General features: G+C 37.9%; 1 protein-coding gene across 2 annotated transcripts in view; it reads right to left on the bottom strand.

The window, feature by feature from the left end:
• Positions 1-24,642, bottom strand: part of LOC119524164 (eukaryotic translation initiation factor 1A, X-chromosomal) — a 74,789-nt gene that overhangs the window by 48,907 nt on the left and 1,240 nt on the right. Inside the window, exons 2-7 of one of the 2 annotated variants that reach the window (XM_037822804.1) lie at positions 19,695-19,778; positions 17,751-17,854; positions 16,627-16,677; positions 14,544-14,625; positions 13,203-13,294; positions 10,729-11,151 (exon numbers count right to left, since the gene is read on the bottom strand). In XM_037822804.1, the coding sequence (XP_037678732.1) occupies positions 11,146-11,151; positions 13,203-13,294; positions 14,544-14,625; positions 16,627-16,677; positions 17,751-17,854; positions 19,695-19,778 (419 nt within the window). In that variant the 3' untranslated portion in view covers positions 10,729-11,145. Of the gene's footprint in view, positions 1-10,728; positions 11,152-13,202; positions 13,295-14,543; positions 14,626-16,626; positions 16,678-17,750; positions 17,855-19,694; positions 19,779-24,642 lie in introns of those variants that run through there. The other variant, XR_005214764.1, reaches the window with a different exon arrangement.

The following is a 24,642-nucleotide window of genomic DNA, read 5'->3' as shown; positions in this document are numbered from 1 at the left end:
AAGCTCATCTTAATGTTAGTATAAAGCACATTAAATGGTTCCACAAGAGTTTCCAACAAGAACCACAGAATCTCCCCCCCCCATTATTTACTTCAAATAAATTAAAATCCCACAGATGAACTGAAGACCCAAGGACACAGTTCCTTCCCTCCTCTCCTTAGTACAACAAAGCATCTAAGTAAAACCACACTACCTAAACTCTCAATCAAATAAAAAAAAAAGATGTAAACTTCAAGAACTTCCCCTTTCCAATGTTTTCTTCTACTCCAAACCCACAAGGAAGGACGTGCTCAGGTGAGTGGGTGGGTTCTGGGTTATTTCCGCTAGCAGATGTAGCTGTTTCTCAAGCACAATGGATAAAAACAGACGTACACATTTAAAATGCACTTATATCACTACCTGTAATGTCTGTTAAACTGTCTTTAGAAAAATGCATGCTGAAAAATACAAACTGGAAATGATTTAAGCCATCCCCTCTTTCTATATGAGGCACTGGGGGCCCAGCCAGAAGAAAACAGTTTGACCCCAAAACAAGAAGCATGCTTTAAGTGACTAAAGAACATTTCTCTTGATTTCTTTCCCTTCCTTGACCCACCTGATACTCATATCTTCACTACTCGATAGTTCATCCAATCCTATATTTCAGGTTTATGTGGTTGTTTGCATGTTTCCCAAAAGTGTTTTAAAAAATGGCTCAGTATCAACATACGTGTGTGTATGTATAACGGTGTTGCCAGGAAAAACAGCATGAAATCGGGTTCCACGCTGTTTACACCCCCACACTACCTGCAACCACTCTACAGAACGTTAGGGATATATCTTTCTCTGAAATCCTGCCTAACGTCCTCAAAATTGCCCCCTGCCTCACTCGCTTCTGGGCAGCGAGTTCGGGAACCGGCCCTGTGTGGCCTCCAGGAGTTGCAGCGTCAGCCGCGGCGAGATTCCCACGCTGCGCCGCCACCTGAGGGCCCGCGTCGGGTCCAAACACCTGGACCGCCTGCTCCGAAGGCCTCCCTGAGCACATCAGGGCGCCCCGGGCACCCGGCCCAGGGCACGCTCCCGCCCGCCGAGAGCCGCCCAGTCGCTAGCAGGCGCTCCCTGCTCCCCCGACAAAGGCAACAAGCCGGTTCTGACCCCCGGGGACCCCGCAAATCGCAACGCTGGAGCACCTTCTCAGCCGGGCTGCGGCGGCCGCTCGCGTGCGTAACCCAGAACGCACAGAAGGCGGGCGCGCAGGCCGGATCACCCCAGGAGCGAGCTCGGTCGGCCTTGCTGCCCCCCAACCAGCCTGCTCGGCAAGAAGAGGGACAAAGCCCCCGGATCCCCTCCAGCACCAAGCGTGGACCCGGACACCCTCACACCAAACCCACTTGTCACCCCACCCCCTTAGCCGCCCCAAAGCGCACTCACCCAAGCCACGCCAGGAGGGGACCCGGACACCAGCAAGCGCTCCCAGCCCACCCCAGGGCAGGGCATTTAACCCAAGCTCCGCGCTGCGCCCGCGCGTCAGACCCTCCAGAGCCACTGCCCGGCGCTGCCCACAGCGGATCCGCCCCGCCCCCCAGCGCCCAGGGGCACCCAAGACCCCACGCACCCTCCCACTCCGGGGGCCCCCCTACCTGGAGGCCAGGCACTGGGCGGCGAAGCCCGCACCGCGCCGGGCTCGGCCATCTTCCAAGGAAAGAAGAGCTGCGCGCAGCCCCCTCCGCGTTAGCGTGGGCCCCGCAGCCACCGCGCTCTCCTCTGGGATGCGTGGGCCGCCCAGGCGCACTGCCCCTGCCACCGCGCCGCAACAGCCCCGCGCGCGCGCACACCACGTGCACATGCGATGTGCACGCCAGTCCTCACACCGCGCGCACACACCACGTGCACACACACGGCGAGCACGCAGCTCTTCATGCAGCGCTTACACGCAGCATGCACGCACAACGTGCACATACAGCGAAAACATTTCCCCAGAGCACGCACACACACACTTAAAGCGTGTATACACAGAGGGTACTGTTTCTCACGTACAGTGTGCACACACAGTGTACACACATTCGCGCACGGCATGTGAACACAGCATTTACATACCACGGGCACGCACGGCCTCATACAGCTAGCACACGTCCACACACATTGCGCATCCGCACGCGTACTCAGAGCTGCAGCTCGGGGAACGGTTCCCAGAGGGAACCTCGAGTTCCCACCTGGCCCAGGGTTACTTTGAGGTGCCAGGGGCGCCTTCTGAGCTCCTCTCCACACCCAGTTTGATTCGAGTCCTCGAGGCACACAGCGGCTCGTGGTGGGTCCCGCCTCCCACCCCTGCCCCAGCCACCAAACAGGTGTGCAGTCCTCCAAGGCGCACTCCAGCAGGAGATCTGGTGGACCTTTAAGGAAAGGCAGGAGCACGTCCTCCCACCGACCTTGGGCTCCCAACCACGCCCCTTTCCCCCACTGATTCTGCCCAAAAGCCCCTCGAGGGTTCTCCTTCTCCACCGGTGCAAATCTTGCGCACTTGAGAAATCTCTGCGAAGAGAAATCTCTCTGGGAAGATGCACAAGAAACTGCTAAACGTGTTGCCTCCGTGGTAGGGGTAGAGGAAAGGTGTGTGTTTGGAGTGGGGGTGGGAGGTGTTGAGTGCTTTATTACCCCTGGAAATGCCATGTGCATTTATTTTTTCAAAAACACATATTGAAAAAGACATTTTCGCTCAGCTCGCTCAGCCTCCCGGCGTTTGTCCAAGCATAGCCTGCCAAGTGATAAACCGTCCCCATTTAGCCTCCTCCCTGAGTTGGCCCCGGGCTGCATGTTTCTCTCTTGGATGGTGACCAGCCCTCTTTGAGGTTTTTATTTCCACCCTTAGCGGGGTGAAGAATGCATGATTAATTAAAAATGAAGCTGGATAATGGGTACAAAGTTTCTTTGGGGGATAATAAAAATGTTCTAGAATTAGATTATGTTAATGGTTGCAAAACTCGCAAATACACTGAAAACCACTGAATTACACACTTTAAACGGGTGAACTTTAAGGTATGTAAATTATATCTCCAAAAAAAAAAAAAAAGCTGAAACCCTAGTAAGTCCGTATCAAGATTCTTGGAGAAAAGTTCAGAGAGTCCTTTTTTTTTTTTTTTTTTTTTTTTGGCTTTTATAAAAGGGGGTTTATTTGGTTACACAGTTACAGTCTTGAGGCCATAAAGTGTCCAAGGTAACACATCAGCAATTGGGTACCTTCACTGGAGGATGGCCAATGGTGTCTGGAAAACCTCTGTTAGCTGGGAAGGCACATGGCTGGTGTCTGCTCCAAAGTTCTGGTTTCAAAATGGCTTTCTCCCAGGACGTTCCTCTCTAGGCTGCATTTCCTCAAAAATGTCACTCTTAGTTGCTTTTGTGGTGTTTGTCCTCTCTTAGCTCCTCCGGAGCAAGAGTCTGCTTTCAATGGCCGTCTTCAAACTGTCTCTCATCTGCAGCTACTCTCTCAGCTTCTGTGCATTCTTCAAAGTGTCCCTCTTGGCTGTAGCAAGCTCACTCCTTCTGTCTGAGCTTATATAGTGCTCCAGTAAACTAATCAAGGCCCATGCTGAATGGGTGGGGCCACCCCTCCATGGAAATTATCCAGTGAAAGACCTTGCCTGCAGTTGAGTGATCACATCTACACGGAAACATCCAATCAAAAGTCAGAGAGTCCTTTTGAAGCCCCCAAATGTTTCAGTGATGAACGTCTTCCAGACACACTTAAAGGTGTGTCGGGAGGAAGGTGCGATTGTGGCAAGAAAGCCAGAAGGGGGGTTCAGACAGACACCGATGAGCAAGAAAGTGGGCAAGTCGGGGCTGGTGTCCTTGGCTGTGCGGAAAGCTGGCTGTTTCTTGAACCAAATTAATAATGGCATGGGAGTCGTTTTCCTTTTTTTCCTGTTCTCACCTTTTTTCTTTTCCCTGTTTTACTAAAGTCCTTGGGTGCGAGTTTAATTCATCCAACTCTTGAGCTTGTGGCCTGCTGACAGCAGTGTAGTGCTCCTCTAGTTTTATTCTATTTTCCAACATTTACTCTATTCCAATTCCCGTCCCTCTCCCTAGTCAGACTCCCCGTTTACTGTTTTTGCAGCTCTTTTCTGGAAACATAGTGCTTGGGAAGATGTGCAGTTATTTATTTATATAAATGACATTGCACAACAGATACAATGCCATTGCTTGTTTTTTCTTGCTTGGTATTGTTTTCAAGATCTAGCTATGCCAAGCTATATATCTATCAGACATGGACTAGCCATTCAATCTGTTTTACCCATCTATAAATCGCCCATTCAATCTACATTTTCCTACATTAGTTTATAAACTTACCTTTACTGTTAAGCAAGTTATTTTTCTGTATATGGCCAGGTAAAGATCCAAATTTATTTTTGTCCATTTTATTTTATTGGGCTTCTTGTCTTTTTCTTGTTGATTTCCAGGATTTTCTTGTATTCTAGATAATTCTTTGTGTTTAAATGTTGCAAATACATTGCCCTAGTTTGCTAACTTTTTCTAAGATTAGCAAAACTCCTTAATTTTTATACCAAAATCCATCAATTTTAAAACTTTTTATATGGAAATTCGAACTCAGAAAAATTTCAAGAATAAAAGTTTACTAATACTCATCTCCTTTACCAAGATTCGCACGCGCGCGCGCACACACACACACACACACGCCCTTTATCCCTAAATACATCAGTCTGCATTTCCTAAGAATATTTATCACCCTCAGTAAATTTAACACGGATACAATAATTTTCTCTAATTGACTCTCCATATTCCAATTTTGTCAATTGACCCAGATGTCTTTTATAGTGCCTTTTCCCCCTCTAGGAATCAGTCTAGGATCAGGTACTGCATTTAGATGACATGTGTCTTCAGTCTCCACAGCCTTTTATGAATTAATTTTTGAATACACTTTTTTGTTTTAAATAGAATATTCCTCCTGTGGACTTTGAAGTTTCCTCGTCATTCGATTCAGGCTATGCATTCTCAGCAATACTCCCCAGGTTAAGTGGTATTCTTCCATCTCCGAATATCACCTCTGGAGGCACACCATGTCAACCTGCCCTTGACTGGTGTTCTGACAACCCAGTCAAGGTGTTGTCTAGTTTCTCCCTTATGGTTACTGATTGTCTCTTGCAACTAGTAAGTAATTTGTAGGGAGGTACTTTGAGGCCATGCAAATATCCTACTCTTATCAAAAATTGCTCCTAGATTAAGCATCCATTGATGATTCTTTTCTGATCCAAATTTTCACCTTTATGGCTTGTGCTTTAGGGGTCTTACTATACACTTCCCTACACCCAAGATACTCTTCTACATTTTCCTACATTAGTTTATAGACTTACCTTTACTGTTAAGCAAGTTATTTTTCTGTATATGGCCAGGTAGGTATCCAAATTTTTTTTGTTGTTGTTAAGTGAAGCAGTTTTTCCAGCACTATTAAATAACCCCTCCTTTCCCCAAATCTCGAACTCACTTTAATCATATGCCAAATTCCCATGTGTACATGGGTGATTCTGAGCTCTTTTCTTATCTTTTTGTCTGTTACCACATCTGTATTATTACTATGTTAATACCTGAATTCCCCTTTGCTTAAGAATTGTCTTAGAAATTCATGAATTCACATGAAACTATTTTAGAATTAGTTTTTCTAATTCCTCCCAAAAATCCTGCTGAAATTTTAATTGGAATTATATTGAAGTCAGAGATTAATTTGCAGAGAATTGACACTTAACATTATGTCATACCATCCATGGCTACAGTGTCTACTTAGGCTTTTTAAAATAATATTCAGTAATTCCCTGGGCTTTTCCCATCAGGTTAAATTCCTAAACTTTTATAGTTAGTCGAACACTATCTGAAAATCTACTATATTTTCTAGTTGGCTGGTAGTCTAGTGGAGTTTTGAAACTTTGTTTCCCGAATCCCTTTATAGCAGGGGTCGGCAAACTACAGTGTATGGGCCAAATCAAATCCAGCCCACAGCCTATTTTTTTTAACATAGTTTTATGGGAATATAGCCAAGCTCATTTGTTTAAGTGTGTTCTATGGCTGCTTTTGCACAATGATAGAACCGAGTAGTTGTAACCAAGACCGTATGTCCTGCACAATCTAAAAAATTTACTATCTGCCCCTTCACAGAAGTTTGCCAACTCCTGCTTTACACTTAAAAATTACTGAGTCCTATCTTCTACTGGTAGTGGATATAAATTTTCCAAAACTAATTTTACTGGGAAGTTCAAATTCATCACTGGCAACAAATACTACCAGTTTTTTTGCCCTTAAAATGACAGGCTCACTTGTGGGCTATGTCTATCAATATTGACCATATTAGAAATTATGAATTAAATAACATCCTTCTTATGAAAAACAACTATATTTTCCAAACAAAAAAACATTTTGAGTGGTGATGTTTCTTGTTTTTGCAAATCTCTTTATTGTCCGGCATAATAGAAGTCTCATATCTGCTTCTATATTCAACATTACAATGTTGTTTTGGATATAGCATCAGAAAATCTGGCCTGACAAAGATATGCAGTAGTTGGAAAAGGGTGTATTTTAACAGCCCTTTCAGATAATTGTGTATGTTCTTTGATATGATACCCAGTCTTGACAAGTGGCAATTTCTTCAAGGTTAGTTGCAATGTGGAATCTAAAACCCAATCAGTGAAATTTTAACGGACTATGTAACATCATGTATTGTTCACTCAGAAAATTTTGGTTGACTGAGCTAAGAAGATCTTCCAAATGTTGACACATCTCATGCTACAATATTAAAAAATCATATTCCTTAATATCATCGTTACTGTTCTCCTCTGGAGTCTTCATTGTGAAGCTGTAAAGCTAACAGTAGCAGACAGTTTTCCAAAACGCAAACTTTCACTTGAAACTCCAGATTTTATAATCAGCAACAAATACTGTCAGTTGCTTTCTTTGAAGTGGCAGGGCCCATTTCGTTCATTTTTGAGAAACTATAAACCCAAGTTTGAATAACCAATTTGTACATCAGTTGTTTTTTTTTTTTCCAAATAAAAATGGTGTCCCATGAAAAAAAGTGGTCAGTTCAGCTTGCAACTCAATTATATACAACTGCTTTTTCTTGAGATAACGGTTGCACTTTGATATGCAACACAAGTATTTTATGTAGTACTTCCCACTTTGACATACCATATATTAAAAAGGACTGTGATTTAATGAGATTAACAATTTAACTACTGCAGAAACATTCTTAAGTGAAACAGGCTTTTGTTTCTGTTTCAGTTTGCTTTTGGTGGATAACCTTTATCAAGTTAAGAAAATCCCCTCTATTCCTAGATTACTAAGAGATTTTTAAAATCACAAATACTTATTGAACTTTATCAAATCTGCGAAATTCAACTAATTCATACCTGGCAGCAATGGGAATTTATTCAGATTTTGCCCCCACTTTTTGATCTACCATTAAGTTGTGAACTGAACAAAACATGGATTAAAACAGAAAAACTGGCCTTTTAAAAGTTAGCAAGTTGGTCAGATGTATAAATATCTACTTAGCTCATACGTCTTTTCATAATACATAAGATTTAGTCAAGTGATTTTGGCAACTTGAGGTTAACTTGTGACAACTAACATACCATTCCAGCACAGGTTTGTGAAAAGTTCACTCACCCAGAAAATGTAACCCCCTATTTGGAGATTCACAGAATAAATCCAATCAAACCAAAACACAAACAAAAATAAACCATGGGTAAAAGTATACCTTTTCCTCATGTATCACAAGTTTAAAAAAAATTAAATTTTTGGAAAAGAATCACCCTGAGACATTTAAATAGTTGAAAATCTTATAAACAGTTTGTAAAGAATCAATCTTGTAGACTGCTGAAAGTTATTTCATATTTTATTTTGTAATTACAGTACCTTGCATCCACTTTCTTTACATGATCCAGATATGGTGGCAAAGGAAACCTCCAAATCAGTGGATACTAACTAGCTGTCATGAATTTACAGGAAAGGGATGTAAAGGGACTTATTAAAGATTTAAGAATGAATCATGACCAGAGCCCATTTATACCAGTTCGTATTTTGCAAAATATCTTCAAGCAACTTAGACTTCCACCTGTAAGTTAGTCTTCTGTTGAAATAAATGAGGTTGGCCGTAAGTATTTAAAATATTCTGTTGACATGAACATACAAATATATATTCTACATGTTCTTTCTATTACAGAAATCAAAGACAGCAAGTAAAACAAATGGTAAGTATAAAATATAAAGATGGGTATATTGTATTACAGTCCTGGATATCAAGTGAAAAGCGGCAGACACTGCTCTTCCTATGAACTCACTTTAGTCCTCTCACCAATTCTGCGAGGCAAGTACTGTTCTCATCACCCCCAGGAGAGGAGCCTGAAGTTCAGACAAGCTGTAGAAGCTACCTGCCATCACCTGCCAGTAGAGGGCAGAGCCTGGGGGCTGGGATACAGGCGGTCTGGCTCCAGGTCCGCACTCCTTACCTCTGCTTTATGCTGCCTCCTAGCTCCCTGGCAGCTGGGGCAAAGAGGACAAAACCCAATACACTCTCCAAATTCCTCAGTTCTTTTAACACCTGACAGTCTAATGTCTTCTCAAATTTGTACTTTTTAGAATAGGAAGAAAATAGCAAGGAGAGAATGGGTGGTGTAAATGAAACTTACCCTTACTAAACAGGATAAAGGTAAACATCTCATATCAATACAAATCCTTTTAATCTTTATAACAATCAGGGAACATATAGAACCTCAGTGTCATTCTGATGCTTTTAACTGTCAAGCCACAGTTAATACCAGATGTCGTTAAATCTGTATGCAACACAAACATCATGTATAAATCTGGCTAGGTACCTTACTCAAAATATGCTTTTACCTATTTGATTAATCAGAATTGCTCTGAAGTCAATACTGACAATTTATACCTATTAAAAGATGTTACTCAACATCAAATATTTTAATACTTCTACAACACAGATGAAGTTAAGTGAAACTACCAATCACAAGTTTTGTAAGCAACGATATTTATAGCCACAATTCCACAGATGTGGTAAGTAAACCAATGGCCAACCTTTAATAAAATACAAGAATTTCCATCATGCATAGTTTACAGGCTCCTTAAGAGGTGATCTCTTTAGAGACTGGATGTTCAAGAAAGAGTCAATAAACAAATGTTGGCAAGTCTTTTCACACAAATGCTTAAATAATTTGTGGTTATTCAGTCACCTTAATAATACAATATATTTATACTCTAACTGGAAGTGGAATGAACATTGCATGAGAAATGCAACCCTATCAAATTCATTAGTAATAACTTTTATGCCCTCCAAGCAGTAAGAACCATTATTCTTGAACTTCAAGCATTTTATTTTCTTTTGGGGCATAGCTTCAACTTAATGTTTGAGTTGTACTATCACTACCATGAACTATCACATATGCAGAGTTCAAATACTCTTGGTAAAAGAACACAGAAGAAGGATCTATACTGTAAATTCAGCAAAACACTTTTATGTACAAAAGCCTAAATATCTTAGGAAATTTAGATTACTGATGAAAACAATCATTAAATCAACTCTTCAAGACTGGTTTCTTGCAAGTATTAAAAACCCATCCTTGGTCTCAGACACATTCCAGCTAGACAAAGTGTTCAGGAACCCCAAAGAGTAAGAAACATGAACCACACTTGTGCACTCTTAACTCTAATTCTTAGGTTTAATAATGTTTTATTAGTACATATTCTGGCCTCAGCATTTTTTGACTCCAAAGTTTTCATACTTAGAAAATTATATAGTTGAGTGGGATTAGAGAAGATCTGTTTGCTTTTGAAGCCATGTGAAGGTTTATTCCCTTTTATATTACTTTTCATCATTGAAAAGTTCTCTGGTGACCAGAATAATAAAAGCTTCACAAGGACAATGGATCTCTTTTCAAGTTGCATAAGATTTAAAAGTGGCTAGTGAGATCTAACTAGCCCCAGCACTTAATTTCACTTTATTAAAATTGATAACTTTAAAATGTAAAAAAGGAAGGGTAAACCTAAATTCCCAATAAAATACAAAGAAAAATATCTGTACACACAATAAAATACATCCTTAACACAAAATAAGGGCATAATATACTTTGCAGCACATTTTATTATATTTCTTAACTGTAGCTGTTTGATTCAGAAATTGGAGACTGTCTTTGCATTAAGTTGTGATTCCCTTCTCTTTCCCCAGATGAGGAAGTTTTAAAAAGGCTTAATTTATACTAGTTATCAAATTAAATTTTCATTTACACATAATTTAAGTGTTTATAATGTATCCAATATTGTAGCTTACAATGTATGACTCTGAAAATAAAATGACACTTTTAACATAACCTTTTGTTCTGTAAAAATATTGTACATACATGCATATCATCAAAACAATCTTTTTTGTTTGGGATATTTCCTATGCACATTAACTAAACAAATTGTCAACAATTATATATCAATATTTCTAATGTTAAGATAACTGGGTGCCACCTAGTGTTTAATTTCTGCAACTACTAACCTTATAAATTCAAAATTGCTTTTAAAACCCAGGTTCTAAAAACTGCATTTTGGAAATGCTTTTTTGTTGATGTTTATGGTGGCAACACAAGATCATGAAGAGAACGTACGTGATATAAAAACCAGTATAAAAATAGCCAAACGATACTTAAATATGAAAAACAGATCACATTTTTACTTCAAATAGAGATTTCTGCCCCCTTTAAATTATATCAAAATCTCAAGAAACTTCTAGGAAACTGGAATATACAGAAAGATTCTGCACATTCAACAGACTAGTCAAAAGGAGGGCTTAATCATAATCCACAATGAGTGTATGGCAAACATAGGAAAGGCAGTAATGCATTTTTTCTTTTTTTTTTAAACAGATATTGTAGGTCTTTTACCCATAAGCTCCATAACATCAAAAGAACAAAATGGGTTTAGCATTTTACTTAAGATAATTCAGCATTATCAGTTTTTAAAGAAACACAAATACCTTAAAAACAAACCAGTTAGTCTGCTTTAACAAATTGCACTCATGCTAATGAAATTTTAATCTTCTTTAGGGGTCAAAATCCAAAATGTAGAACAATCCTCAGAAAAACTGGAATGTAAAATGTTGAGTTCAATTTAGATCTGAAAGTAAAAAAACCATCAGATCAAACAAAAAAAATAATTTTTATATTATAACAGTCTACAACATATAATGGGAGACTTTTACCCCCAGGCTATCTGGGAAACAAATCCTATTTGAAAGGGAAATTCTTATACCAGATTTTTCTCAATTCTGGTCTGCTGCCACTAAAATCTTTATGATCTCCTTCTGAGTCTTATATGTTATGTAGAATATTCTTAATGAAGTTCACCATTTCCTTCCTTCTTTTGTGGTAGTGATTAGAGATTTTATATTTTGGGGGCAAGAGCAGACATGGGGGAGCAGTTTCTTTAAGAATGGGACAAGTTAGGCACTGACCAGCTTCTCCTCCTCTGAGTCAATTTGGTTATAGAAATGAAGACTAGAACACCCGTAAGCCATCTGGAAAAATGTCTTGGGGAAGAGGTAGGGTTCTCAGGCAATAAACAAAACCAACCCTTAAAAACGTTCACGATAACTCATTCTTGTAACAACCACTGTCTTTACCATTTTGTTCCCTGCCAGCCTACTCAGCCTAGTTCTGAGGAAACGTTGGCACAGACCCAGAAAGGTTTTTTTTCTGAGGAAAACCTTCAGCCCACCAAGACCCTGAGCATATCACCTCTGGTAGATGGCTTTGTATTCATGCCTTCAACCCAAGCTCAGTTGTCAAAATGTTCAGATCTGCTCCTAATCCAACAAAATAGCTGCACATCATGTTCTTGCCACAAACATAATCATTAATTAATTAATTACTGTCAATGTTTCATGAGCAGTGTAGTCACAAGAATCCTCTGGCTCAAGGTCTCCAAAGGGAAGCATATTAAGAAAATAAAAGAATGACGTACTTATTTCTCAACCATTTTAATTTTCTATTTTTGGTTATGTTTCCAAATGTACATAACATTAGTAAAGTGGTAGCATATGTTTAAAAATTCATAAATACATATATATATTTGGAGTATGCACTCAGATTTTTTAATTCATGGTATATTCTAAATGGTTTGAAAATGCATCAAAATATAAGAAGGATTGATGGATGAAGAGAGGAATGGATTTATGTGATAAACCAAATATAGAGAAATGTTAATTGTAGAATCTCAGTGGTGGGTGTCACTTATGACTAACCCACACTTCCCCAAGACCAGCCTTTGTAGTTGTGGAAAGCTCTGGTAATTCTGTTGCACAATTTCTGTCAGGAATAAATATTCTAGCTATTCCAAAATTTCACCTTTGACTCAAATCAAACACTCATTACTATTATTTCTAGATTTGTATAGACAGGTAGTTTCTGATTTTTATTTTATACGGGGTTTAAAAGAAGAGACCAAACCAGATTTAAGAGTAACTTACATACCACACCAACTATTAGAGAAATTTATATTGCCCCAAACCCAAAATTTCACTCAAATACAGTTAACAACATAGAAGAGTGGTGAGATATTCACTTTGTGGACATCACTGCATTATTAGAAAGAAAACCCACATTTTCCTCAAAATAAACACACCAACTCCAAACCAAAAATTTCCCAATGGCGTACACCCAACAAATAAAATAATGTAACCCATTGGCAAAGGGCCTCCATTTTAACAACACTTTTAGCAAATATAGCAATCCCAATGCTTCATATCAAGCTGATTCAAGCAAGACTCTTCTTTCAGCATACTAATACTTCAATTAAGAAGGCATGTTCCTTTGATAAGATCTTATATTTCTCACAACTGCTGCTGAATTTCTTAACAACTACCTCTTCAGATGCTCTTTAATTAAATAAGTTATGATTACAAAATGCTTAGCATTCACAATGCCAAAGCAAATAAAGCAAATACTGATCTTGGAAAAATGTTCAAAAGTATTATAAGAATTCTTGAAGTATCAACATTTTGAATAGCGGGCTTCTAAATAGTAAATAATATTTTATTTCATAGACAAGTCTCAAGATACACCCTAATTAAAGTGTGCAACATTCTTAGATTAAAGCAAGTTAGGGGAAAGAGCTGGTTTCTCTGTGGATAATTCACAAACAAAAAAACGCAAGGAGAGTCTACTTACATCATCAATGTCTTCATCATCATCTCCAATGTCATCAAACTGGATTTCCTCATCATCACCAGGACCAAAAGTATCTGTTTCGTTGATTTTAGCTAAAGACACAATAACAAATACACTTATATAATTGAGATGCTACTAAAATGAATAATTACCCACTAAAAGAAGTGAGCCTGACATCAAACACTGAACCATAAAAGGAGATGCTTACAAGTCAAACATTAATTTAACAAATGTTTCATTACAAAAAAATCTGCCTAACTTCTACAACCCTACTACACAGAGCAATATTTTAAATGACAAAATTCCCTAGAAAGACACTGCTAAATCATTAAGATGGAGAATACTGTGGTATAATTATCTGTTCAATAAAATGTAGTAAGTAAACTTTTAGTAAGGTAGGCCATAATTACACTATTTCTGAAGCTATTACAACCTCCAGCTATGTTTCCAAAACAGATTGAGTACACGCTAACAAATTCTCCTTCTGAGATAAGAACAGCTGGTTCGCTCACCATCAGATCGACTCAACAAATCAAACAGACTGATCAAATCATACCTACCCCTAAGCAATACAAGTGAAACACAAAGTGCTAGTCCTATTCCCAGATATATTAGCATTTCCTCAATCAGAAATGCCAAGTAAATAATTTTAGAAGGATATTCATGCTTTAGTAAAATTTTAGTTTCATGATAAAATGCAACAGATCCAAACAAACAAACAAACAAACAAAAAAAAAGAGGGGGAAAAAAACCAAAAACCTGCCAAATGAAAACTGTAGGCTTACAAAATAGTATGTATAGTACAATTCTCCTTTGATGAGGTTCGGAAGGGACTTGTTTTATTCAAGCTTTCTTCAGGAAGAATGCATTACTTTTGTATTTGGGGGGAAAAACAAAGAATGCTGTTTTACAAATAGGACACCAGGATAAGAGATGGACTGAAACTGACTTGTTTAAAAATAAAAATCAACAATGTATCTAGTTACTGTCTTTGCTTCATGTTTAACTTACATGAACAATGACAGTCTCTTGAGAAAACAATTTTTAAAAAATATTTTAACAAAATTATTTCTTTAACTAGTATTATATGGAAGTCCAGGGCTTACGAATTATATATAACTCCTCACCAAAAGTATATTTATTAGGAACAGAATTCCAGTTACTTCTTTTTTATGGTATCTAATATTATGACATAGACAGGCATACTTAAAACTAATTATGCAAGCACAAACACACGCAAGTAGATATGCAATACCCACAAAATTCTACCAAACTTCCTTAATCTAAACACCAGTGGACAATAATACCATGTAACAAGTAATATAACAACTCAGACATTACCATGCTCTGGAAGCTCGCCATATGCCTTCAGACTTCTAGCTTCATCTGCATTGTATTTTAAAATTACATCAGCTTTGTTATCCTAAAAAATAGACAAATAACTTTTAGAACTGATTATTCCAAAATACTAAGTTACTCCATAAATTACTTTCTAACAAACCGCCCCCACCCCACCCCCCTTTTAACATTAAAAAAAAAATCCCTGAGACCATACTTTGTAGGGTGATCAAACACTGCAATTCATAACTGAGACAGGAATAATGACTCAGGAAAATTAATATACCGTTTCATATATCAGTGGTTCTTAGGGTATGTATCACTCAAAATCTCCTGTGGAGCTTTTACATCTCCTGAAAACAGATTAGTACACCTGAACTGAAGCCCAAGAATGTGTCTTTTTAAAAGCTCTTTGGGTGTTTCTGATGCAAATGTCCCACTGAGAAACACTGCCTTTGAGTGTTCACGCTCTCCCATTTGCAAAGAATCTATCTGGTTAAGGAAGAAAAAGGCTGAAGATGTCTGTACTCTAAAATTCACAGCATTATTCACAATAGCCAAATGGTGGAAACAACACAAGTGTCCACCAACAGATGAATGGATAAATATAGTTTATATGTACAATAGATTATTCATCTGTAAAAAAGAATGAAATTTTGATACATGTGATCATATAGATGAACCCTGAAGACATGTTGAGTGAAATAAGCCATATACAAAAAGACAAATGGTGTATAGTTTCACTTATATGAAATATCTAGAATAAGCAAATTCATAGAGAAAAAAAGATTACAAGTTACCAGGGGCTGGGGAGGGGGAAGATGGGGTAGTTGTTGCTTAATGGGTATAGAATTTTTATGTTTAGGGTGATGAAAAAGTTTTGATGGATGGTAGTGATGGTAGAAGAATATTGTGAATGTAATTAACATCACTAAATTATACATATAAAAGTGGTATAAAATTAGAAATCATGTTGTATACATTAACACAATATAAAATAAAAGAGCTAAAGATGAATTGTGTACAATTAATTTAAAAAGCAAAAGTTGGTCCAAAGAAAGGCACCTAAAAGAATCACAATAATGCAAAGACAGTGTGGTTCAGACCGTCACTTCTCAAACTTTAACTTGTGAACAACGCCCATGGGGATCTTGTTAAAATGCAGATTCTGATTTAGGAGGCCTGGGATTGGACCCAAGAACCTTTATTTCTAACAAGCTCTAAAGAGACAGCCATGTTACTGCTCTGCTCCCTGGACCACCCTTCAAGTGGCAGGGGCACAGAAAGATCATGGAAGATAATCAAGAGAGTTGGTCCTGTCACTTCAGTCAGAATGTTACTCCTTTCAGAACCTTGGTTTCCTTATCTGTCAAACAGGGAATTATTTTCCCTATTCCTGGAGTTATTATTTGGGGCCAGGTAATTCTTTATTGTGGGGGCTGTCCTGTGCACTGTATGATGTTAAGCAGCATCCCTGGCCTCTACCCACTAGATGCCACTAGAATCCCCCTGCCCCAAGTTGGGACAACCAAAAAATGTCTTCAGACCCCACCAAATGCACCCCCCCCCCTCTGCTCTGGCTGAGAGCCACTGATTTAAAGAAAGATTTAATTCTTTATTATGGAATGTAAAAAAAAAAAGGAAAAAAAATTTAAATCAGAGCAGAGGGTCTAGTTACCTACATTTTTATTTTGCCAACTAAAAACACTAATAAAATCATCACTACATAATACTACTCATTCCTAAAAAAGGAACTTTCTAAAATATTAAAAAAGGAAAAAGGACAATTCAGCTTCATGAAAAATTCACATTGCCCATATTTATTCTCAGTTCAGTAGGGGAGTAAAAATGTCAGCTTGCTTGAATTCCACTTCAAGGTGGCATATGAGAACCAAAATCCCTGGGAAACCTAGCACAATGCCTACAATATAACTAGTTCTTACAAAATGTGTGTTGACAGAATGATAAGTTGCACTGGGCTAGAACTGGTAACATATGGTTATATGGTTATGACTTATGTTCCAAACTTTAATGCCTCATTAAATTGAAGCAAGTAAAGAATTAAAAACTTAAAGTTAAATTTTACCTGATAGTCTCGTAGACCAACCAATACAATGTCTGAGGTATTTATCCAAACCTGTAAAGGAAAATTCACTCCATGTTATATTTAAAATAAAAACAGAGTCAAGAGCAATGCTGAATTAGAATCTTCCTATAAAATATACATACTATTCACCCAACTGGGGGAGAAGTACCTATGCAGAATTAGGAAGGAAAAACTACAGTAAGTAGCCAAGTCTGTTTCAAATTTTCTATGATTTGGAATGTTAAAAAGGTAATCATCTTATTTTAACTACTTGACAGCTTAAGAATTCCAAAGGTATAGTCATTTGTTCAGAAATGAAGAGATTTTTAACCACAGACCACCCAAGATGCTTAATTATCCAATAACTATGAGAACAAAAAATTAGTTATATGGTTTTATCTTCCTTCTTTCCACCCATTCATCCACCCATCTACATATACACAGCCCCCCAAACCCCTGTACTTTGGTAACAGAAGGATTAACCAACCAAATTAAAAAACAAAAAACCCACAGAATCAGATTTGAAAGGGATTTTTACCCTGATTAATAAAACTGCCTAAACACCTACTGTGAAAGTGTATGAATCACTACTTTCCAAGAGAGCCCATTCATTATCACACTCAGGAAACTGACACTGTTACCTAACCTAGTTCATATTCAAATTTCCTTAATCCTTTACAGCAGTTTCTCCCACTCCTAAACAAGAATCTAGTCAAGGACCATGGAACTGCATTTAACTATCAGGTCTCCATAGTCTCCTACAAACTGGAACAGTTCCCCAGCCTTTCTTTCCTTTCACAATACTAACATTATGTTAAGAGCCAGGCCATTTGTCTCACAGCATGTCCTCAATCTGAATTTGTCTCATTGTTTCCACATTATTAGATTCCAGTTAAACATTTTTGGCAGGAATACAACACAGGTGATGCAAGTGATTTCTTTATTACAATAGAATCTATAAAATTATCATCAAGGATCTTGCTGTGTGACTTACAGTTAAACATTTGTTCTACTGAAATCTTTTGGAAACTTTCAAAAGTAAGTTCCCTGGCCAGTAAAGATAAAAGACTGAGCTATTTTTTTTCCCTTAACTAATTAAAATTATAACAAATTTCCATACCTACCTTTTTTCTCATTTTCCCTCTGATGTGACATAACCTCTTTACACCATCAAAACACATTGCTTCTAATCGTCCATTTCCCAACATTTTGATTACCTGAGCATACTCTGGGGAGGGAACAAAAGAAAAAGGTATGGGATATTGTTCACATGTTGATAAAAGGCAACTTAGAAGTCCACACAAAACTGACTAGTGAGAACACACAGCTATACTACTTAAGAATAAACATACACGGTAAAAGTAAAAATAAATAGAAGATGAAAACTTTGCTTTTACTGCTAAATTAGGTATAAATACTAAGTTAAAATAATATATATTAAATACATACATATACACATACTACACCCTGCCTCATCAATCTTTCACACTTGTATCCTAGCTCACTTCTGGCCTTCCTTTTCCCCAGAACTTTATAAACTCCACACTATTTTAGTCCACCTGACAACAAAGTACCGTAAACATTAATAGTGTCTTTGTTAAGTTAGAATATCTTGGTGATGTTTCTAAAGTTCTTGTTAAACCCAGAGAGATGTGCCCAGGTAAAATGCCAAACTTTTCATCAAAATCTTTCCAACAGGGTACCCAGGAAGCCATCCGATTTCACTGCCACTTGAAAAACTCTCTGAGATGATACAGCATTAACTTGCACATGGTCCTGTCTCTTCTGCCAATAAATGACAAAAGATGTAGGAGGGAGGCATCACTTTAGAATCTTTAGATTACTTTAGTTGTACATATGACTAATCCTCAGAGAGGATATCTACTACTCTGTAAATACACTAAGACATAAATTTGAAAGGCTCAACTGTGGAGTTGCCATGTGGAATTGACTCAGTCTACAAGGAGTGAACCCAGTGCCCACCTAGTACCTAAAGACGGCTGCTCAACTCAGAGGTAGCCTCTTCCAAAGTGGGGAGAAAATATGAAAAAGAAAAACGTGGCTGCCAAATTAAAGTCACAACTGCTAATGGAAGCAATAATGACTAAGGTTAAGAAACAAGGTCTTTTAGCCAGAAAACATGTTTCATATTTAGTGGCTTCATCAAAAAAGTTTTGTTGTTGCTGTTGTTAAAAGTGCTGGAAATTATTGGGACAACTGGGGAAATCTGAAATATGGACTATATATTAGATAAAATGATATTAATGTTAATGTTAAACTACCTGAATGTGATAATTCTATTATAGTTACATAAGAGAACATAGTTGCTCAAAGTAGACACATGATGAAGTATTAAGGGAAAAGTATTTTGACATCTGCAACCAACTTCCAAATGGTTGAGGATGAAAACATAATATAAAGTAGATGCCGTGCTTAAGGGAGTTCACAGTACCAATATTACAACTTTGCTGTAGGTTTGAAATGTTTCAAAATAAAAATATGAGAAAACAGCAAGTGCTCCATCAGAATTTATTTTACTAACTTTATGTATCTTGGTCTGGTACTTACAGAATCTTAATTGTTCAGTTTTGCTTTATTGTATTTTACAAAATCATATGCTAACAGCACAGGAGAACTGAGGACCCTAAAAGGGCCTCAAATTCATCCTTAATCAAAATCCAAGGTCTACTGAACACAGTTGTAGTACTATTTACTATCAAAAAAGGTCCAGTAAACCATGAAATTGTCAACCACAGCTTTCAAGGCTTAATTCCCTCTGAACTCTACAATTCATCATTGGTTATAACATGAATGTCCATCCAAAACAATGACACTCTACGTTTACAGAAATGCCATTCACGCTCAACAAAGGCTGTGTATATCAAGAAATGATTACGGAAAGGAAGGCTCTGGACAAGTGAGAGGGATGAAAAATAGAGAAAAGCAAAGAGGGACATTAGAATTATTGATCAGGATTATGAACAGAATCCTTTTTAGGGTTAGAGATCGAATTCTATTATTTAAAAAAGAAACATGTTACTAAGAGTCTAGCTTATAAAAATGCTTACCTTGTCCATCCTCTTTGAACACCAGCTCTCTCTTTTCAGATTCATTTTCATTCTTACCTCTACGTCTATTTTTACCTCCTTTACCTAATGATTAAATAAAAAGGCAAAGAAAGAAAAGCACATTAAATTTCCATAAAGCAGGATAAAAAGAAACAAAACTAAATTAAGACTTACAAAGCTTTTAAAAAAATCATTTAGGGAAATTTTTTTAAGTTATCTTAAATACCACTTCTATAACACGGACAGAACTGTAAATAAAAAACTAAAAAATCACTTAATTTGATTACTCAGTCTTATTAAACATATACATATTATTATTCCCATACCCTTCTTAGAAATTCCCTTTGGGATTTTTCCAACACAAAATATGTATTTTAAAAAACCCAAAAAAACATTCCATTTTAGAACTCATCCTTTCCAAAATAAAATAGAATTCCATACATATTCTTCTAAACTGAAATCTTGGGTGCCTTCTGAAGCCAGGCTTCATGCAAGGAACCTGTCTAAGTTTCCAAAGTGAAATGAGAGGAGAGTGCTTGGACAGAGAACTGGCTTTTCAATCTTTTGATAGCAGAGCACCATAAATATTGAAATTATCAATTCCATGGTCCAAATAAGGAATAGTTTTATTCACCGAAAGCATACAGTATGTATGACCTGTAAGATTAAAATCATGAATAAGTACATCCCTGTATGTATCCAGCTGTTGAACCCAACTTGGTCATCTGCTTTTACATTTCTCTTAGTATCTACTACTGTTCATTTTGCCATCTGTAGTATTTACTGTTGCAGGAGGTGAGTGTCAATGGTTTAAGAAATGGTTTTATTTGAAAACCTTAAAAATTAGACATTATTTTTTTACAAATTGGAAAATGATATTCATTTTATTTTAGCAGCTAAATACCTTTGTTCTTCTTATGTACTACCAGTTTCAAGAACCACTAGCGTAGAATTCAATAGCAGTGGCACCTATAAGGCAATAAAGGAAGATGTGATAGATTTGGCCCAAGAAGCCAATTCAGAGCAAAATGTTGTTAACTTTGGGTATCAAGAATCAGAGGCGAAGAAGGGGAGGCAGGGTACAAGCATTTTTCATTGTAATATATGTCTTGCACAATTCGACTTTTTAAACTATGTATACACATATATAATAGGAATAAACATAATTCCCTTATAGGTAGTTGTGAAAAGTATGAGTAACAAATGTTAAGTGTCTAGCATGGCACCCGCCACAATCTATCAGTAAATGATGGCTAACATTAACACCTTTCTGGAAATTTTGGCAAGAAGAGCCTGAAAAGTACACATAACATATACTTTACCTTAATAATTTCACTTCTAGGAATATATATGGGAAAAAAATCACTGGACTATAGTAAATAAATATTGAAGTCAACTCATAAATGTTTGAATGCCTAGAACCTAGGCACTTTGATAGACGCTAAGGACTGTTGGGAGAGGCAGTCCGTCATATGCCCTAAATGTTCCTGGTCCCCAGCATGTTCTTATTGAATTTAACAGACTCCAAGGTTTATCTGTCTCCGGGGCAGTTTCTGTAGCTAGTAACATAGCAAGTAAGTAGGTCAAGGTGATCACCACCACCAAGGTTGGTGGTACACCCACTGTATGACAGCCTAGCCAAAAAGGGACCTAAGAGATTTGAGCATATTCTGGTTTAGCTGCATGGGTTCTCTCACTGGATTGACACAGCCCTAGGTTATAAAGCTAATGACCACTTGGCTGAGTATACTGTTCACTGAGCCCTCCTACAGTGGCCCAAGGGACCACAGTTGAAGATATGGGTCTTGATAAATTTTATAAAAATGCCCTTGTCCCTCTCATACCTGACACCTCACCTCTGCCATGAAAGCTCTGAATGCAAATAGGAGATGACTGGGAAAAAAAGTGAAGTTATAGTTACCGAATGGAACTCACTGATTTGGTGGTGGTGGAGGGAAAGCAACAACAACTCTGGTATGGGGGAGGGGGGCGGGGACGACACGACACACTTTAGACTCTGGGAATTTGGATTTTATCCTATAAGTTGTAGGATCCACTGAGCAAGACATCTGATGGAAAAAAAAAAAAAAGCAAGGTGTGATGGAGAAGCAATGAGGAATATCCAGACTGTGTGTGTTGGGGGCGGGGGGGGGGATGGGGGGATTCTACAAAGCAATGTGGTTTTTAAATAGATAAATTGCAAAGAAAACAACAAAACAGATGAGAGGGGAATCTACAACTATAAGAAACGTAAAAGACGTATCAACCGATCACAATACGTAGCTCATATTTGGATCCTGATTGGTGTGGATGGTGCATGACTAGCCATGAACTGACGGTGTCTGCAGCTGGGAGATGGGTGTACAGAAGTCAGTTACACTAATCTGTTTTCTGTTGAATATATCCAAAATTCAAAATTTACAATATAAGTTTAAAAGTAAAAAAGAAAAAAAAGCAAGGTGAAGAACAGAGTATAAAGCTACCATCTGAGTCAAAAAAGGAAATATATATATTTATTTATATTGGCTTATATATAAATAAAATACCTTTGGAAAGGAAGGGCACATACAAAAAAGTTAATGACTATAAGGAGAACTAGATGCCAATGAGGCAAATTTAGAAGACTTAACGTTTTATACTTTAAGAAATTTGAATCATGTGAATATAATAACTATTCAAAAATTTTAAATGCAAAAAGCAGAGGTGTGGCATGGTTCTGAGTGGGAATACAGGTAGTAAGGTCACAAGGCAGGCTATGCCTAGAGGATATGAAGAGGAAGGGACAAATAAGAGGAATATTTCTGAGGTATAAACAAGACAATTGTGAGCAGATGGGGAGGGTCAGGATCTCAGTTACTGGCTCTGTAAAAGGTGGGGTTAGAGCAGAGACTAAATACCTTTATATTCTTTCTGCTACTTAGGATTCTAGGATTCTACTTTCTCATTGATGTCCTTAAAAATCCATACCCTCAACTCCCATTCTTCATATTTTACCCCACTAGTAAGCATTGGTCTCCTATTTCTAATGACTAAGCACGTTTCCATTTGCATGTGCTACTGTGATGGCAAACTTAATTTTATTAAAAACTCAACTTGCTTTTATAAAGCTGGTCCTTAATCAACAGCCTTATTTCTGTTCCTGGCAACATAACTCATCTTACAGTATGACTCTCTCAACCTGTAAATATGACATCTATCTACCTCTCAATACTTCTCTCCCACTACTTTATGCTTCAATCCAAGTATATTTCTCACTGTTCCAGTAACTCATCCTTACCCCAATCACCTGAGTATGTCATGCTCTCCATGTGGAATGCCCCATCAATCCAAGTGCTTTGTCATTTACCATCAATCATCACAACAAACCTATGTCTATGAGGTAGGTACTATCCCATCATAATTTCAAGAGAAAATGGTCTTTGAAAGGTTAAGTGACTCATCCAAGGTTATACCAAGTGAGAACTGGCATTTGAATCAGGCAACACAACACGACTATGCTCTTAACCACTACAATGTAATGCCATCTATTTACTTGCCACAATCACCTTACCAAGGACTTCACTGAAGCACAGAGAAGTTAAATAACTCACTTTAGGTCACAGACAGTGAATGGGGGGTGAACAGATTCAAACCTAAATCTTTTTTTGCCCCTAGCCTCTACATTACAGTATCTCTCCACAGTATTTTGCTCCCATTCCAGAACCTAAAACCACATTGGCAGCCATTTCCAAAAGGTGGGAGAAAGGCAGTGATAATAAGGGACCCATGGTAAGAGCTGGGAAGCAATAAAAGGTTCTCCACCCAAATAGAATAAAGAGTGTGTATCTGGGCACTGCAAAGACACACATCTGACTTTTTGAGTCAAATGCACCTCTCTCCTAGGCAGCTTCAAAGAGCTCTGTGCTAATGTGAATATTAGGTGGGCCTCCACAATTTCCTGACCCAACCAGATTTTTCAGTATTTGAGGTATTCTTAGGGCACACCAAAACTAACATCCTAGCAAAAGCACCTTTTATTTCAAGCCAGTAATCATGTCAGAATCTTCAAATTAGACAGAAAGCTCTACTAGGGAAAGGATCATACCTGCTGCATTTACTGAGGTGCATACCCGAGTATGGCAGTTTTTCAAATGAATAAGCCAAAGCAGTCCATAAATTCCTGAAGGAGTGGTGACTTAAAATCATAGTGACCTCCTCAAAGTGTGGAACACCTTACCCCAAATGCTCTTCATGAGTGGCCCAAAGGATGCCCTTTTTCCTGATTTGAGGATGGGTTTCTAAGATTTCTAAAGGAAATAAGCTGGGTAAGAAATCAGCCCAAAGCAAAAGTATTCAAAACACAGTTCACGGTAATTTATATCCTTACTTGTGTAACCACCACTAAGGTTATATTTACAGGGCTCCTGGATTTTCCAATGAAGAAAAGTACCCTCCCTCTAAGTAACCTAGAAGACAGCAGATTGGTCTTACTTGTACAGAAATGATAAATACCAATTTCAGAATGGTAGTTACCTCCAGAAAGAGAAAACAAGGGAAAAGGGTTGGGGAGAAAGACACAGAAGGCTTTATCTGACTCTGCTGGAATTCTTAAGTTCAGAGCAATGGATTCCCAGGTGTTCATTATATTATGTAAACTTTTTTGTATACCTCAAATGTTATTAAAAAATGATTCATTGCTTGTCAGTTTATCAGAATCAGCCATACCCTGATTGCCACCACTGCCACCCGAGACTTTAAATTCGCTTTTGAAAGAATTTGACCAGAACTGAGTGTATAACAAAACAGCAGTTTATTCTAACTTTTAACTTTTCTTTCTAAAAGAACAGCTAGCCCCTAAACTAAACAAAAACTCCCAAAACCTTTCCTAAACGAATCAGATGTGTTTTGGAGAAATTACCAGATGGGCTCTTTCTTAGGTAAGACATGAGGCTAGTGAACTAGATGTCAT

Source organism: Choloepus didactylus, chromosome Y (assembly GCF_015220235.1).
Source record: "Choloepus didactylus isolate mChoDid1 chromosome Y, mChoDid1.pri, whole genome shotgun sequence".
NCBI classification, from domain to species: Eukaryota; Metazoa; Chordata; class Mammalia; order Pilosa; family Megalonychidae; genus Choloepus; species Choloepus didactylus.
Note: the sequence above shows the minus strand (reverse complement) of the source record. Positions and strands in the feature narration are given on the sequence as shown.